The sequence below is a fragment of the Clarias gariepinus genome, chromosome 21, assembly GCF_024256425.1.
Source record: "Clarias gariepinus isolate MV-2021 ecotype Netherlands chromosome 21, CGAR_prim_01v2, whole genome shotgun sequence".
Lineage (NCBI taxonomy): Eukaryota > Metazoa > Chordata > Actinopteri > Siluriformes > Clariidae > Clarias > Clarias gariepinus.
In genome coordinates, this window is record NC_071120.1 from 13323422 (window position 1) to 13341984 (window position 18563).

The 18563-nt window shown below is 41.3% G+C and overlaps 1 protein-coding gene across 1 annotated transcript in view; it reads right to left on the bottom strand.

Moving 5' to 3' along the window:
• Positions 1-18563, bottom strand: part of pappab (pregnancy-associated plasma protein A, pappalysin 1b) — a 74215-nt gene that overhangs the window by 37649 nt on the left and 18003 nt on the right. Inside the window, exons 7-9 of the mRNA XM_053481689.1 lie at positions 16108-16609; positions 3010-3138; positions 2160-2251 (exon numbers count right to left, since the gene is read on the bottom strand). Coding sequence (XP_053337664.1) covers positions 2160-2251; positions 3010-3138; positions 16108-16609 — 723 coding nt within the window. The remainder of the gene's footprint in view (positions 1-2159; positions 2252-3009; positions 3139-16107; positions 16610-18563) is intronic.

Here is an 18563-nt window from a genome sequence, read left to right on the forward strand (position 1 = left end):
TTGCCCTCTCCTAGCAGGCGCGTGGGCTCACTTCGCCTCTAGGAATCAGGGCTCATTCAACCAGGGGAATTGCCTCATCAATTACATTAGCAAGAGGTATTCCCTTGCAGCAAGTATGTGACACGGAGTGTTGGTCCTCTCCACACACATTTGCCAACATGCTTCCTATTGTTTTTAAGCCTTCTGTCCTCCGCCTTTACAGCTTCGGAGCAGGAGAGACATCACTTACTGTGTCCAGTACGTGCTCTTCAGATTTACATCCACCGCATTAGCCAGTGGCGTAAGTCAGAGCAGTTTTTACATGTTTTGAAGCCGCAAGCTACGTGAGAGATGCTATTGCCCTCTCCTATGAGGCGCGTGGGTTCACTTCGCCTCTAGGAATCAGGGTTCATTCAACCAGGGGAATCGCCTCATTAATTGCACTAGCAAGAGGTATTCCTTTGCAGCAAGTCTGTAATGCGGAGAGTTGGTCCTCTCCGCACACATTTGCCAATATGCATCCTATTGTTTTGAAGCCTTCTGTCCTCCGCCTTTACAGCTTCGGAGCAGGAGAGACTTTACTTACTGTGTCCAGTACGTGCTCTTCAGATTTACGTCCACCGCATTAGCCAGTGGCGTAAGTCAGAGCAGTTTTTACATGTTTTGAAGCCGCAAGCTACGTGAGAGATGCTATTGCCCTCTCCTATGAGGCGCGTGGGTTCACTTCGCCTCTAGGAATCAGGGTTCATTCAACCAGGGGAATCGCCTCATTAATTGCACTAGCAAGAGGTATTCCTTTGCAGCAAGTCTGTAATGCGGAGGGTTGGTCCTCTCCGCACACATTTGCCAATATGCATCCTATTGTTTTGAAGCTTTCTGTCCTCCGCCTTTACAGCTTCGGAGCAGGAGAGACTTCACTTACTGTGCCCAGTACGTGCTCTTCAGATTTATGTCCACCGCATTAGCCAGTGGCGTAAGTCAGAGCAGCTTTTACATGTTTTGAAGCCGCAAGCGGCGTGAGAGATGCTATTGCCCTCTCCTATGAGGCGCGTGGGCTCACTTCGCCTCTAGGAATCAGGGTTCATTCAACCAGGGGAATCGCCTCATCAATTGCACTAGCAAGAGGTATTCCCTTGCAGCAAGACTTCACTTACTTTGTCCAGTACGTGCTCTTTAGATTTACGTCCACCGCATCAGCTAGTGGCGTAAGTCAAAGCAGCTTTTACATGGTCTGGGGCCGCAACGGGGGGTGGCCCCCACTACACTGGGCTTATTGCCCTCTCCTATGAGGCGCGTGGGCTCACTTCGCCTCTAGGAATCAGGGCTCATTCAACCAGGGGGATCACCTCATCTATTGCACTAGCAAGAGGTATTCCCCTGCAGCAAGTGTGTGACACGGAGGGTTGTCCTCTCCGCACACATTAATTACATTTATAGTTTGGATGTTCATGCTACTCCGGGCTCACGGGTCCTCGAGTCAGCTACCCAGACATAGTTCTGAGACCTTCTCGGCCTTGTGCGCACACGCTACACAACCTTGGAGTCCAGACACTCGCAGTGCGGCGGCGTTGGCACTCTCGTTCCCATAGCGTTTTCACGCAGCATCGAGTGTAGCCTTTGAAAGGGAACGTCTCGGGTTACTTTGCTGTAACCCTGTTCCCTGAAAAGGCGGGAACGAGATGCTGCGTCCCAATGCCGCACTGCCTATGTGACCGGACGTCCGTTCAGACAAATCAATCTGAGGAATGTTTCCAGTTCACTCCTATTTATAACCTGCAGGTGCGTCCTATCAGATGACATCACCTGACCGAGGTTATAAAAGCCAAAAATTTGGCGTGTTTGGTACACACATGCTTCACAACCGGCAACATGACAAGATGTTCCCATAGCATTTTCACGCAGCATCTCGTTCCCGCCTTTTCAGGGAACAGGGTTACAGCAAAGTAACCCGAGACGATTTCATTAAATCCAGACATTGTTTGGTTGAAATCTGTAGTAATACAGTTGAATGCATCATCTGTAATAATCTGTAAGAAATCTGTAGTAATACAGTTGTACATACATACATACATAGTAATACAATAATCTGTCAGAAATCTGTAGTAATACAGTTGAATGCATCATCTATAAAATGCTCCTTTATATTTTCCAGATAGGCGTAAACATTTACCAGGACATACCAACACAGTTAAAAAAAAGTTCCTTTTTGCACTGGTTGGAACAGCCATCTCCATTGGCAAAGTTCATGTCATCACACTGCTCCCCAAGATAACTGAAATAAGCATACACACACACACACACACACACACACACACACAACACAGATTTAGAAATTCCCATAATTTCCAGACAATAAACACTTCCAACAAAATAAAATATACCTTTATAACATCATCTGCTTAGAGACTAAATCAATATACTGTATATAGCTTGCTTCACTGTATATATTGCAATATCCTAACGAGTATTTCCACATTAATAATAATGTGTGTCTCAAACAATGCTGGTGTTATCTATAAAAAAAAATTGAGCACTGTAGTATTTTTTTAGACTGAAGCATTTCTACAGGTACCTTTTTTTTTTTTTTTTTTTTTTCTTTTGGTAGGTACAGAAAATATGTCTATCTTTGCAAGGGGGTTATTACACAGCTGTGTTTAATACATAAATTGTATAATAGGTTTTCTCTATCTGTCCACTGATGATATGATAATGCTCATTTCTGCTTGTGCAGCAAAAGCATATAAATGTTATCTTACTGCCCTGATATCTGCATTGTATGTTACCATAACCTTACCATTATATAACCTTTCCAACAGTACACACATAAAATCATGCAATTATTCTAACGCAAAAATTATTTTGCTAAGCTAGATAGGCAACAATAAACAAGTTTTATTTCATTCTTCAAGTAGTAGGAATGGTACGTAATTGCAAGAGTAAGGAGTAAGTCTGGACCTAAAACATTGGTTTACATAATAGCAGTGCTGTTCTTAAGTTTCTTGAAATGCTTGTGAATTTAAGATGACTTACTCTTGGATGAGTCCATCTCCACAATATGGTGAGCCCAGCTGGTGTATGAGAGCAGGAGATGGCTCACTTTCTGCTGTATTGGATACTGTCAGCACATGGTAGGTGTACATCTCACCAAACTCTATGTCCCTGCAAAGATCAGAGTGTGACAAAAGGTCCAGGTTTTTTTTTTTTTATGTTTTTCAATCATAGGTTGCCCCTTTAGCTACCAAAACAGAAATGGACTATGTTCTGACACCTGTCTATGGGAACCAGCATTAAACTTTTCAGCAATTTGTGCTACATTAGCTGTTCTATTGAACCGGACTACACGGCCCAGCTCATTCAAGGTGTGTCCAAAATGTTGGGGTAAAAGATTTAAATAAAAATTAATAGTTAAATAAATCTTGTTAAGCTGCCACATAAGTTGCCTCCTCAAACAACACAAACTTTGGTGCAGATCATAAACTGTATAAAAAACTAAGACAGTTGTTGCAAGTGAATTCATTCCTTGAACCTACAATATGAAGCAGTGATGCTGCTAGATTCAGGAGGAAACTTTTAAAATGTTTAAACACAGGTCAGTGACTGTCAGTGACATGAGAACAGAAAATAGAGCCAAATTTTTATCTGTTAGAAGTGCATATGAAGGAATCTCAGCCAATCCCAGAAGCAGGAGTTAGGCAATCATGTGGTCATGTGGTTATGTGTTTTTCTAAGACATGTTTGTTGTGGTCAGGCAAAAGCACAACTAAAAGTGTTCTGTTACTATCCTTAACAGCCACAATGACTTCTGAGGTAAAATGCTGGCTTGACATATGACAAGAGGAAATAACATTTGCTAGATGAATCCAGTAAGCATTACTGTAGTTTGGCCATCAGTGTCAGGTGGTAAGGTTACACAATTGCGGCTACACTGTGGGTTACAAGTGCATTCTGCATTGCTGCAAACCATACTGTCTAGCTATAAGCCTAGAAATTAGCACTTATGCAATTCAAGAAAACATTATACAGTAAAAAGTATACAGACAGCAAACAGTATATCTCAACTTGAGGCAGATAGATTTTTTAAACTGTATACAGCTGAACTAAGGTATTTTACACCTGAAAGAAGGTATAATATAACATACATGTAGCTCAGCTCATGTAGCTTAACTATATAGCCCCATGATCAGGAACTAAAAAAGCATGATTTAGTACATTCAGGTAGATAGCTCACTTTATTGCCACATAACTTTACTGAGCCTAGAGCTGACCAACTTAAGCATCCCCAGAAGATAACACTGAGGTTTGAACAGTGGACACTATTCATTATGGATACAAAACTTTATACTTCTCTTCTTAACCTGACTCATCAGGCTAAAATAGGGTAAATCTAGAGTCCATATTACCTTTTTTCCACTGCTGCAAAGCCAATTGTTTAAGTTTTCTAGTAAATTGAGGACTTACTATTTAAAAAATTTGTAATCACAGTCATTCATGTTTTTTTTTTTTCTGACTAGATTTCTAGGTTCATGCAATCAAGGTTGATGCAAGGCCAATGCGGGTTTCAGGGTCGAATCTTAAATAGCAATAGAAAGCTGGCATGCTATGTATAGTTTAAGTTAGAATCCCTTATTCCACACAATAAGTAGTGCCCTTGATCAGGGGTTAGAGATATGTTTGAGATTTAGGCTTGTGTTAGAATCTAGTTAGGATTGTTCATAGGCTATTTAGAACTTAGATGTATGTACTAAAGAGTAATTTTACATAGTAAAATATTGCTGTATAAGTGTTTTAGCCATATATTTCATGAATGATCTTGTCAGGGAGTTGGCTGGGCATGGAAAATCCAGGCAGAGAAGATGGTGAGGAACAGAGGTAAGGAAAAGAGTGAGAGTGAGTGCCGTTGCACCCAGTCTGCATGAGATCTCAAAACAAATCGTGAAACAAAACCATAGTCAAAGTAATTAGAGAGCGAGGCGACAAATCCAAAACGCAAGACGAAAAAGGGGGAAAATGAGAAAAACAAAGCAAATTAGCAACAGTAAAATCAATCATGAAACAAAATGGGCATGAGGTGATTTAGATGGGAGGTGTAAACCCCTAGGATTGACTCGCCACATAGTAGAGGGCAGCAAGAGTCTCAGGGAGAAAGGATTGATTATTTTGGTGATTGTGTATGGACCAATGTATCAGGGAGAGAGTTTGCAGGAGATTGTTCTCATGGAGATATCTCTTCCAGCAAGCATTACATTTAGGCATTTGGCAGACGCTCTTATCCAGAGCGACTTACATTTTTATCTTATTATACATCTACGCAGGTGAAGGTTGCTCAAGGGCCCAACAGTGGCAACTTGGTTGTGGGGTTGTGGGGTTTGAACCTGGGATCTTTCGAACCATAATCCAATGCCTTAACCACTGAGCTACCCCCGGCCCGATAACTTTCTAGCCTACCCTATATTTTGGATTATGTGGATTGGGAGTTATAAACGTATTCCACCCAGGGCATGAACTCGACTCTAAGCTGGCTTACAGAATGCCTTCATGGACATGGAGAATCATCAGTTCCTCAGTCCCAGTGGAAGATGGGAGTGGGCTGCCTTGGAGAACTGATCCACCAAAGTCATGATATAGGTGTTGCCGTTGAAGGTGTCTAATCCTGTGAAGAAATCCAGTGAGATGTTGGACCATGGGCAGTATGGAATCAGTAAGGGTCTGAGGAGGCCTGCTGGTGCTTGCTTGCCATGTTTACATCTTAAACATCTTTGGCATGATTGATGCATGCTGCCACAAAGCTAAAAAATGTCTTTCTTTAACTTTGGCCATCAAAAACGTGGCTGATCTGTTTAAGCATAGCCAGGGTGGCAAGAAAGCTTACAGCTGTGCCCCCATTCCAAGACCTGGGAGCAGAAGGTGAACAAAGACGCGATTAGGGAGTACATTACTGGGCCCTGGTTAATAAGACAGGTCCTGCTTGACCTTGGTTTAAGTGTCCAGCTCGGCTGCTGTGAGCAAGCAGGGAGAAGGTTGGATATCTCCTCAGAACTCAGCTACACCGGCTGCCCTATCCTCTGCCTATGTATTCTCTCACACTCCACGAGAAACTGGCAGAGGTGGTGGTACGGGTCTCCTGTTGTCCAAGAGATGGTCCTTCTCGCCCATCACCCTGTCTCATCTCAGTTTTTCATCATTTGAATTTCATGCAGTTAAGGTAACCTCTCCAATTAACCTCCACATCTTAGTTATTTACCGTCCTTCTGGCTCTCTAGGAAACTTTCTAGATGAAATGGACATACTTCTTAGTCTTTTTCCTTCTGCTAACACTCCTCTCACTGTTCTAGGAGATTTCAACCTTCCATCTGATAAACTCCAATCCTCTTTCCTTCTTCCTCTCCTTAACTCCTTTTCTTTAACCCTAAACAGCTGCCCTCCTACACACAAGGCAGGAAATTCTCTCGACCTTGTTTTCTGCCGCCCTTCCCCAGCCACAGATACCACTACTATTCCTCTTCATAAATCTGATCATTACCTGGTATCCTTCACCATAACCCTTCCCATTCTATGTAAACCTAACCACCAAAATGTCTCTTTTACCCGCAAAAACCTTCACTCTGTCTCCCCTTCCTCTGTGTCTTCATACACCCTATCATTCCTCCCAGACCCAGACTCCTTCTCCTCTTTACCACTAGAGACTGCGACTGAAACTTTCCTCTCCTCTCTCTCCTCATCCATAGATCTCCTTTGCCCGCTGTCATCTAAACCAAGGAAGACGTCTTGTCCTGCTCCTTGGTTATCTGATGTACTGCGCAACAACAGGAGAGAATTAAGAACTGCAGAAAGAAGATGGAAGAAATCACAGCTTGATGCAGATCTCATCTCTTACCAGACTCTTCTTTCCAAATTCTCATGTGATGTGACTTCTGCCAAAACTACCTTCTTCAGACAAAAGTTGGAAGCGTCTGCACATGATCCTGGCAAACTCCACAACATCTTCTCCTCACTACTCAACCCACCGACTCCTCCTGCCCCTTCCTCTCTGACTGCTGACGATTTTGCCACATTCTACGATGGGAAGATTGCAGCAATCCGCCAGTCCTTTGCTCTCAACCAAACTCCTACGGCAGAACCTCAGGACCTTTCCTTCCCTCCTTTAGTAGAATTTTCCAACTTGTCATCTGACGAGATTCAACAGATCATCTCGTCATCTAACCCCACCACCTGTTCATTAGACCCAATCCCTTCCACAATGCTCCAGGCCATCTCACGAGACCTCCTTCCCTTCACCACAGCCATCATCAACCAATCCATATCATCTGGTCATGTTCCTGCCGCTTTTAAGAAGGCGAGGGTTATTCCCATCCTCAAGAAACCCTGCCTGGACCCATCAGAAGTTAACAACTATCGCCCGGTATCACTGCTCTCTTTCATTTCCAAAATTCTTGAAAGAACGGTTTATAATCAAATGTCTCTTTATCTCTCACAGAACAACCTTAATGACCCAAACCAATCTGGATTCAAAGTGGCACATTCCACAGAGACTGCCCTTCTGTCAGTCACTGAGAAGCTCCATGCTGCTAGATTTGCTAAACTTTCATCTGTCCTCATCCTCCTGGACCTGTCAGCTGCATTTGACACCGTGAACCACAAGATTCTATTATCTATTCTTACAAGCCTTGGAATTTGTGGAACAGCGTGGCAATGGTTTGCTTCTTACCTAAAAGATAGGTCATATGAGGTAACATGGAGGGGATCTACATCTGCCCCACATAGACTCTCTACTGGTGTCCCGCAGGGCTCAGTACTTGGTCCTCTTCTGTTCTCCCTCTATACCCGGTCTCTTGGTAAGGTCATATTATCGCATGGATTCTCATACCACTGTTATGCAGACGACACCCAACTTGTTCTTTCCTTTCCTCCCTCTGACACTCAGGTTTCCACCCGGATCTCAGCATGTCTGGCAGACATCTCATTTTGGATGGCTGCTCATCAACTGAAGCTCAATCTCAGTAAAACCGAACTGTTGTTTATCCCTTGTGACTCATCTCCAGGTCAAGACCTTGTGATATCCATGGACAACAACCAAATCACTCCCTCAACCACTGCCCGCAATCTCGGGGTAACCATGGACAATCATCTGTCATTTTCCCCACACATCGCTAACCTTACTCGCTCTTGTCGATTTCTTCTTTACAATATCAGAAGAATTCGCCCATTTCTTTCTTCACAGGCTACTCAGGTGCTTGTTCAGTCCCTTGTTATTTCAAGACTGGACTACTGCAACTCACTCCTGGCAGGCCTGCCTTTGTCCACGATTCGTCCTCTGCAACTGATCCAGAATGCAGCAGCACGACTCGTTTTTAACCTTCCCAAGTTTTCCCACACCACCCCACTCCTCCGCTCCCTGCACTGGCTTCCTGTAGCTGCCCGCATCAAATTCAAAACACTGATGCTTGCCTACAAAGCTAAAAATGGCCCAGCACCCACTTACCTCTCTGCGCTAATTACACCACGAACTGCACCACGTTCCCTCCGATCCTCCAGCACTGCTCGCCTCATCCCACCATCTCTCAGGGATCGAGGGCGGCAATCATCCAGGCTCTTTTCTGTTCTGGCACCTAGGTGGTGGAATGAACTTCCTCTAGATGTCCGTACATCAGAGACTTTGACTATCTTTAAACGACGACTCAAGACGCATCTGTTTCTCCAGTACTTGGACTAACCCCCCACCCCCCGAAAAAAAAAAAAAAAAAAAAAAAACTCAGATGTGTTGGACTAATGGTACTTAGTTATTAACCTAGTTAACCCAGTGTAAGTATGTATCCAATGTTGTAAACATTAAAGCACTTTTTGTAAGTCGCTCTGGATAAGAGCGTCTGCCAAATGCCTAAATGTAAATGAGAAGGGAGGATAGTCTCACATGCAGTGGAGTCGTAGGTGGTCAAGAACTGTCTAGAGAGGGCATCTTGCTTTGAATTTTTAACCTCAGGGGGATTGGAAAGTGTGAAGTTGAACCTGTCAAAGAAACACGACCACCAAGCTGGGTGGGCACTGAGCCTCTTGACGCTTTGTAAGTACTCAAGGTTCTTGTGGTTGGTTCAGACCAGGAATGAAACCTCCGACCCCTCAAACTAATGATTCCATTCCTCCAGGGCCAGCTTCGTCTAGAAGCTTTCGATTGCTCATGTCATAGTTTATTTCAGCAGGGGTTAAGGGGTGTGAGAAGAAAGAGCAAGGACACAGCTTGTTGTCACGCACAGACCTCTGTTAAATGCACCTCTTACCCCCCATATAAATAAGGTGTCAACTTCCACTACAAACTGGTGGGACGGGTCCAGGATGGTAAGGATAGGGGCTGAGGTGAACCACTTCTTAAGTTTCAAGAATGCTCTTCTGGCTTCCTAGTTACAACAGAACTGGATCTTAAGGGAGGTCAGGACTGTTAAGGGGGAGGCGATGAAAGTGTAGCCCCATATGAAGCAACGGTAGAAGTTCCCAAACCCCAAGAACCTCTAAAGGTCCTGCTGTGGGGATGAAGTGGGCAAATTAGTGACAATTGGTAACAATTAGTAACAATTAGTGAATGTTCCCTGCCGCAAGGGACTCAATAGGGTGATATACTGGTTCATGGCTTTGCGTTTGGACAGAGAATAAAGATGGTCTTTGGGATTGGGAAGAGAAATGGTGCGAGACTTGAGGTCATCGTATTCATTTATGGTATTCTGGGGGTTCAACTGTGGTAAAAGGGTTGAGATGTAGCATGACGGCAGCTTGATAGCATGTGGCACACGATAGACTCAGGCTGTGATTGTGATTGAGTGTGTTAACCAGGAGAGGCCGAGGACAATGATAGTGTGGGATGTTTTCATGATGAAGAGAGAAGTCTGCTGTCTTTGAAGTCTGCTAAGAACTCTGAGTGATTACCTGAAACCCTCAGGCCTAGAACAGGGATTCAGTGAGTGATTGATAAGAGCAGGCTCTTATCAATGGCTTGGACCTTGAGAGGGCTTTCTATGGGTAGAGAGGGAATTACCAGAGCCTTAGCTGAGGTTGTGTTGATTAAGTTAAAGCCTAAGTCGATTAATGCCTGGACCAGGTGAGCCAATTGATCATGGACAAAGTAGACAGGAAGTAGACGGTGCACAGTTCTTTCCAGACTTTCAGCAGTAGAAGCAGGCTCCCTCCACTTGGCGATGTTGACACTCCTTAGGAGAGATGCGGGTCCTGTCCAGCTGCATGGGTTCCTCCTGTTAGCATGCTTGTGGTGAAGGAGGCATAGGGGTCGCCTTGGATGGTTTTATTCCCTAACATTTTAAAACTGTTATTGATTTCTTTCTTGGCAAGATTGCTTTGTTTCTTGTTTTCCCTTTCCTTCACTTTGCGTTTTGGATTTGTCACCTCAAATTCCCCTTTCGACTATGGCTTTTGTTTTGTGATTTGGCACGTTCACTTCCACTGACTGATTTCCCTGTTTTTCTGATTTATTTCCCAGTTTCTGCTTTCCCAATCAATTAATCAATCAATTAATCAATCAATCAATCAGTAAAGTGACGGAGCCAAAACAAGAAACAAAGCAAACTTGCCAGGGAAGAAATCAATAATTAAACAAAACGTGAGAGAATTGGGCAAGAAAGCTAATCCAGAAATAATCCAGCAATGAGACGTAGCACATGCTGGGAGTAATCATAGCGGAACAAAAGACCGGTGCGCAGGTGGGGCAGTTTGAGGGAGTGGAAAAATACATGTATATGACAGTTTAGGAAAAACATGAGGACATAGGGATAATGTAAGCAAAACATGAGGACGTGGGGAGGACGTGGGAAAACTGTTTGACAGGAGTGATTGTGGAACATGACAAATCCAGCTCTACTATAACATCAATTATTTAATTTCAATATGTGGTCATTTCATTTGAATGATGGAATAAATGTGCAAATGCTAGTTTTTGTTCAAAAGTAAAGCACCCAGGCCAAGTTCCCACCATGTCTTTGAGCACCATGAATTTGGGCGAACACAGAAAGAGCGTGTTCAACTTGGCAGGAAACATAGTATAAACAGGCAAGGATGTAGTATTGCCTCCCTTGATGTGACATGTTCAAAAATTGTCTGGAAAGGACATGCTCAAACCAAGACGTAGGAATTACTTAATATGGATGTAAAAATGACAGCATTAGCCAGACACCGAATCCAACATCTGCACCAAACTTCTGTACAGAATGCATGACTGACAATTCAAGGTTAAAGTGAACATCTATGAGTAGGACCATGACACAAGGCTAGCTGGCATTCAGCTCCATCTCCTTTCCTAAGATAGAATTATTGAGAGTAATGGATGTGAATTTACATAAGTAGAGTTTAAAGCATATTTATATGAGTAGAGTTTCAACCCACTTGGCGAATCCTAAACCGGTGAAGCAGCAGTGGATCCTTTTTGTGCTCATCCAGCCCCTAAACCTCACAGCAGCATTTCAGCTTGGTCAATATTTGCCTGGCACTTTTTGCAGCTGTCGGGGTATTTCCCCATTAAATTGTTTGAGTCTCCCTAAGAAAGAATTTTTTAGAGGGGGCTATACACATTGTGATGGCAAAGCGAGCAAAAGAGTGCCAGGGTGCTCAATGTGGGGGGTGAGAGCAAAGTATCCCAATGACAGCCTGACTACACAGAGCACATGTGTGCTCAAAGTAGGACCAAAATGGTGGTTCCCAGAGACAAAGTTTTTGGTATTTTGATAAAATGGTGAGGAACACTGTTTTCTGCACACTGATCGTAGTTTGACAAAGTTACCAGCAGAATTCATATTCTCCAGCAAGCTCAGTGCAAATGTCTTACACACATACAAAAATATGGCATAAGCAAAAGATCCTTTTGAAAACATTTCTGCATAAAAGAAACTTTTATAAAGAGCAATAAAGAGTAATAAAATAAACAGTCAATATTTGAAATGAAAATCCACTGCTTAAAATCAGGAGTTTTAGACACAGATTTGTGCAGTTTTATAAGAAAACAGCTGTTAGGTTTTACTGAGCATGCTGGAGAAAAAAAGTTTTACTGTTAACTTTGACGCACTCGCTCCTTTCTATTTTTATGCAAATCCCAGGAGAGTACATTAGGTTTTTTGTTTTCGTCTGAAAACTGGTCTGTCTTGTACTATATTTTTGTTATTTACAGCCATGCATAAGATGACAGGGTGGTGTAGTGGTTAGCACTGTCGCCTTGCACATCTCGGGTCCGGGTTTAATTCTCGGTCAGGCTCGATTCCCATCTCTGTGTGCATGGAGTTTTCATGTTCTCCCTGTGCTTTGTGGGTTTCCTCCCACAGTTCAAAGACATCTAGGTTAGGTTAATTGGTGTTCTCAAATTGCCCATAGTGTGTGAGTGTTTATATGTCTGTGTGCCCTGCGATTGATTGGAACCCTGTCCAGGGTGTATAGAGAGAGAAATGGTATTCATCCTTCTTCACCTAGTGAACTATCATGAGGATGTGTTTTTAATAGAGACTACAACATAGTTCTGTAAGTCTGCTCTGGAAAAGGGCATCTGCCAAAACATAATAAAAATCATCTGATCATAGCGGGATTTGTATTAGACAACAACAACAAAAAAAATTCACCAGGCAATTATTTATTTAGCAAAAATAAAGCCAAAAAGAAAAAAAAACACCTGAGCAATACTAAGTACCCCCATGATTCATTACCTTGTAGATCTACATTTAGTATTAAGTAATCATGTCCTGTGTTACTATCTGTCTCTCATATCATTGTAGTGAAATTTTGGCCAGTTTTTCTTTACAAGATCCTATCCCAGAATTTCAGTTAGATTGAGGTCTGGACTTTGACTTGGCCATTTCAAAACTTTAATTATTTTATTTTTCAGCCATTCTGATGTAGATTTTCTGGGGTGTTTTAAATCATTGTTCTGTTACATGACCCTCTATACAGAGGAATTTGTAAACCTCAGTTGTGCTTCCATATGCTTTTTAGATAGAAGAGCCCTTCTCCTAGCAACCCTTCCAAACAAAGCAGACTTTTTCAGTCTTCTTCTAATTGTGCTGTCATTTAACTTTTAGAGCAAGGCATGTAGGGTCTAAGATTTAACTCTTGCATTATTTTGTACTTCTACTGTATAAGCATTGTATGATCTGACCTTGGGGTGAGTGTGCTGGGACATCCTTTCTGGGATGATTGGTAATTGTCTAGAGTGCGTTCCACTTGTGAATAATCTTTCTCGCGAAAAAATGTTGAACTCCAAATCATCTGAAAATGGTTCTGTAAACCCAGACTGACAAAACTTTTGCTTTTGTTAATCATCTGCATACCTGCTGTTTACTAAAGATAAGCTATGGGAGCATGAGGTGGTACTTAATATTGCGTTTTTTTTTGTTGTTGTTTTTTTTTTGGTTTCATGTAATGGCATAGTAAAAAAATATATGTTGTTATTCATCTGGGGTTGTATTTGTCTAATACTCAGGCCCACTATGCTTAGATTTAAAAAAAATGTTTTTTACAGCAGTGTGATTTATTTTGTGATTTTATTAAAAGTATTAAGAATTAGAATTGTAAAAAAATATATAGAACATTTAAACATACATAAAAACACCTTTGGATTTAATACTGTATTAAAGGGATAATTAAATCACCTATTGTGCAACTAGAGTCCAACAGTTTGTACAGCCATGTTATCTGAAAAATATGAGGTGTCCCTTAATATATGTCCCTTAAGTTGAATGAGCATGATGCCTTTGATCAAACCACATGTTAACTGGATTTATACATGTAGTTATCTATTTCAGTGCTGTTATAGTCTATATGAGCACTCATAGACTGTCATATCAAATTGCTTGGATGAAACTAATTTCTGTGTAATATGCATTAACAGTCAAATAAAGGATTAGCTAAGATTCAGGCTAATCAGCAATGCGAGTCATTTTTTTAACATCCCATTAAAAATATTTGACTGTTTCAAAGTACAATTTACAGCACCATGCTCATTCTAGCATTAGATGTAAAAACAATAATTTTATGAAAAATCCCTCTTTCAGAATTATGATTTGTTACAATAATTCAGCTAATTATTGCCTTTTATAATTATTGTTGGTATACAATAAGGTACTCATGTGCATATTACATCTTCCTTAAAACTGGAGCTGGGCAAGGTAATAGACTAGTTTCCACAGCAAACAATTTCGATTTGCATACAACTTAGCTCAGGTTTTACACTAGCTGCCTGACCTGACGCAACCTTTAAATTTCTTTAGTATTGTGACAGCCACTGCAGTGGCTGGGGTTTAGGCCTTGACAGGGAATTGAACACAAGAGTTGGCAGGCCAGAAACCTATCACTGATGACACATGCTAGTTGTACATCATACCAATGCATAGCATGTGATATCACAGAGTCGTATGCCCAAGAACCATCTGAAATTGAAATTCATTACATCATGAACTTCAGTTTGGGACAATTTAGCACACTTAAGTTTTGTTTTGTTTTTTTGTCGGAAATGTGGCAACGTTTGCTAACTACTTCATCACTGTTATGGGAAGGATGGTTTGTGAGCTTGGTTTGGTTGCCAACCATTGTCAGTGTATTTTGCAGATACCAAATCAGTAATGTTTCCATATTTACAATAATGTTTCCATATTTAATATTTGCTACAGCACCTACAAGTGAGCAATTAATCACTTAATCACAAACAGTTCACACTGATTGGTTCTAAACTAACTAAGAGGGCCATCAGAAGATAACAATGGATATAAAAACTAGAATTCTTGGCACTTTTTAGCTCTTCCTTTCAGTTTCAATGACCTTAATATGTTCATACAGTCATCAGTGCAGAAAAAAGCCCATATGCCTGTTCTGGAGCAATGAAATAACTTGGCCAATGAAAAGAAACAGAAAGAAGCTGGGTATTACCTATGGGATTCCCACAAGTTGGATGCAACTGAGATCACTTCATTTAAGGATTAACGCTTTGCGTCATTTCCCTGGAAAATCTTTTTTCCCAAAGAGGAGCTTGGCTTAGTATTAAACATAATTTTTCTAGACTTAGTTTTTGTCTCTCAGGATTTTCAGGTCAGAATCCGAGAAAGGTGATCTTAAAAGCTCTGAATACATGAACTGACTTCTTTAATTGCTTGGTTAATGTGTTTCTACAGGCTTATTTAATCTAAACACTGTTCTTAATAATTCAATCTCAATGAACGTTTCTAAATAAACTAGCTGCAGGGAGGATCAAACATGCTTGCAAGTGTAAGCAAACCATCAGGCAAATGTATATAAGAAACTGTACCACACTTTCTCATATGGTTTGGGGGTTGGGTAGATTTTTTAAGCAGAACATTAATTGCCTGACTACTTAAATTAAATTATACAATTTTAAATCTTGGTGTGATTTGTAATTTGCAATACACATGTATTACACATGTAACCGTTATGTTTTAAATACGTTTGCCACAGCTCTCAAATGGCAGTGAGAAAACTGCAAGTGACCTTACATAGTCTGGCTTATGCAAGGACAGAAAGGTTCACCAGGTTCACATCAACTGCTGTTTACAGAATCAAAGAATATTTTCGGGAAGTTAATGTACAGATTTGGCAGCTTGCCAACAGAGGTGTCGCTCAAGGCCCCAGGAAAGGCCCATTATTCACTGTGTCAGGAAAAAAAAAACACTCGACCCACACTCAAAAAAAGACAACCAAGACAATGCCTGCCTCCTGAATGACTAAACTCTTCATTTCTGTATTGTTAATATGAGACACATCTGCCAGAAACGAAGAATGGGTGCTGTATCAGGCTGTAATTTTTTTATGGCTTAAAAAAGGGGAGGAGAAGCGAGGAAAAAAATGCTTTGAACTTGCCGCCTCATTGTGTATAGACTATGGTTGTTACACTTGAGTAGCTGTGAAATTCTTTAAGCTGGCTTAAACCCCCTCACAATCTAAGGGGCAAAAGGGCAACTTGTGAGACCCCACACATACAGAGGAGACCTAGGACAAAATACCACTTGCAGTGAGAAGGTGTGACATGAATAGAGCCATTGAGGTTGCATGGAATAATAATTTTTCACTAATATTGTTGTATTATATTTTATTACATTAGGAATCAAGTGGAAATTGATACATTACCAAATCTCTCATCCATACCTGTCTACAAATCTCCTCATGGGCTCCATGAGCACCACCCCATTAGGTGCATGGCTGAAAGGCGGGCTCCGCATCAGTCTATAATGCAGGGGTTGGCATGCCTGACAGAGTAGATGTCCTGGCTTGGAGGTCATCATTGTGGCATCAATCTCGAGGTGCCGATCCATAGTAAAGAACTGAACGCCGTAGACTTCCTCATCCACATCCAGCTTCACTGTCAGTGGCATGTCACAAAAGATGCTTTGTGGACCCAGAGACACATTGTTGCCGCTCAGTGTCAGAAGCAGGATGTTGTGGATGGCTGCCTGGTCACTCTCTTCTGCTGAAAAGAATGTGACCCAGACAGTGAGTGAGTCTGGCACAAGTGGGTAAGTGAAGTTCAGGTGGAGCATGCAGCCTTGTGGAGGGCATGAAGCAGAGCCCACACTGCTGGAGTCCAGGCCAGCATGTGGACTCCAGGTACGCACACTGGGTTCACACACCTGCTCGACATCCGGTGAACCTGTAGAACACAATAATATCACACACTTTTGATGCCTAGATTTCTCAAACCAATAAATTCTAGGGGCAAATAATTCGTCACAATCCAGTTATAAAAACTGAAATGAAAAACCTCTCTGTACTTTTTTGTGTACAGTTGATTTAATGATTGCATTATCAATTCTGCACATTTTGTTTAGGTGTGTGTATGATGGTGTAGTAAATCCCTACCACAGCATATTTCAGCTTTTCTTACAATATGAAACTGTGTACAACACATCAAATGTGCTATTCTGTCTAACTGTGGTCAGAACTTCCTTTGTGATCCTATTCAGGATATCATATTTTCCTACTGTACATCTACCTATTCACTATAAAACTATATTGGAATAGTGTGAGGTGAAGAATTGCTTAAGGAAGGAAATCTGAAAAACCAACTAACTGAGAGGAAGCAAATGAAGTCCTTTAGTAAGGCAGCAGGAGGTCTTTGGGGCAATTTTGGCCCTCAGCCCAGTTATTCTTTCAGGAGCTGTCAAGAGGCCATTATAAGGTGGCTAAATCGTAAGGGTGCAAAGAGAGGGAAAGTTTAACAGAGAGGCCCCACTGAGGAATGAGAGGAAAAGAAGATCACTGGAACCTTTTGCAGTGAAGGATCTAATACTAAAAATCATTCCATTATTAGGATGGGGTAACAGCCATGGTAATTTGTTTGGGATAGTGTGACAGTCTAGTAAATTATTTAATTCTTCTTTGTCTTCTTCATTTGATTGTTTCCTTTCAGGGAATTATCTGCAAGAAGGTCAGAGATACTCCTACTGTGCTAACAGGGTCATATTAACTACTACTTATGGTTACAAAACAGTGATGAATGTAAAGTTACCAAATGTTCTGATCTGTTAAAAAGTTAAAAATAGAAGTTCAAATAAAAATAAAAATATATCACTGTAACAATTTCCCTCGTAAACATTTAAATTTTGTCTAGAAATCAGACAGTTTTTCAGAACCCATTGTATTTGCATGTTTCATCAATCATTGGCCATACTGCATAGGCTTACAAACTGTTTACCGAGGTAGGAGGCTGTTGGTTACTATAACTGAATGAGTTTTTACATTCTTTTATTTTGTGTTTTTCACAGTCACCTAATCTGCTACAGGATCTTCATGAACGACCACTGACCACAGGGCAATTTGCATAGCAAAAAATCTTAAAATCGTGACTTTGGCACAATTTCTCAAGCCTGTGAGTTTTTGTGTCCTCATTGTTCGTTTCTTAAATTTCAGCCACTCAATAATGGCACTGCTCTAATACTTCTTGTTCCATCATTTTAACTCAGGAGGTAAGTGAGGACACTCAGTGCTGGTGTGGATGTGTATGGTGCATTAATAAAAACACTAAACTTGGTTGTTTAGCTTATATAGTGGATGATGGAGAGCATGCATTAAAGAGTCTAAGTGCTCAAGGCAGGTGATTTTCTAAGATTTTGTGGTAGTTGTAGGCAGCTGCAGGTTGTCAAAGGAAGGTTTGTATTAAGTTGTAAACAGTGGAAAGATCACCCAGGCTATGGAGTACACCAGGGAAGTGTTCCAAGCACAGAAGAAGTTCGTTGAAATGTTGTGGCAGTGGCAAGCCTGGGCATGCCTTTCCCAGCTGAGAATAGCCACTGTATTGCCAACTTGGCTTTAAGGAATACAAGTTTGTACTTATGGCCATCCCTACCACTGACTCACCCATTTCTAAAAGCAACTCAAACTAAGTAATTAAACTCCAGGGAATGTAGATAACTTGGTTTGTTTTCAGTGTCATCTCCAATTTACTTTTCAGAGGTTTTTTTTTTTTTTTTTTTTTTTTTTTTTTTACAATTTTCAGATAAAACATAAAGCAGGCAAGTGTCAACCCTGTTAGGTTGATAAGTTCCTATATGTGTGAAGACCTAAAACGACTCAATATTCTGTAAGATATAGTGGTAAATTACAAA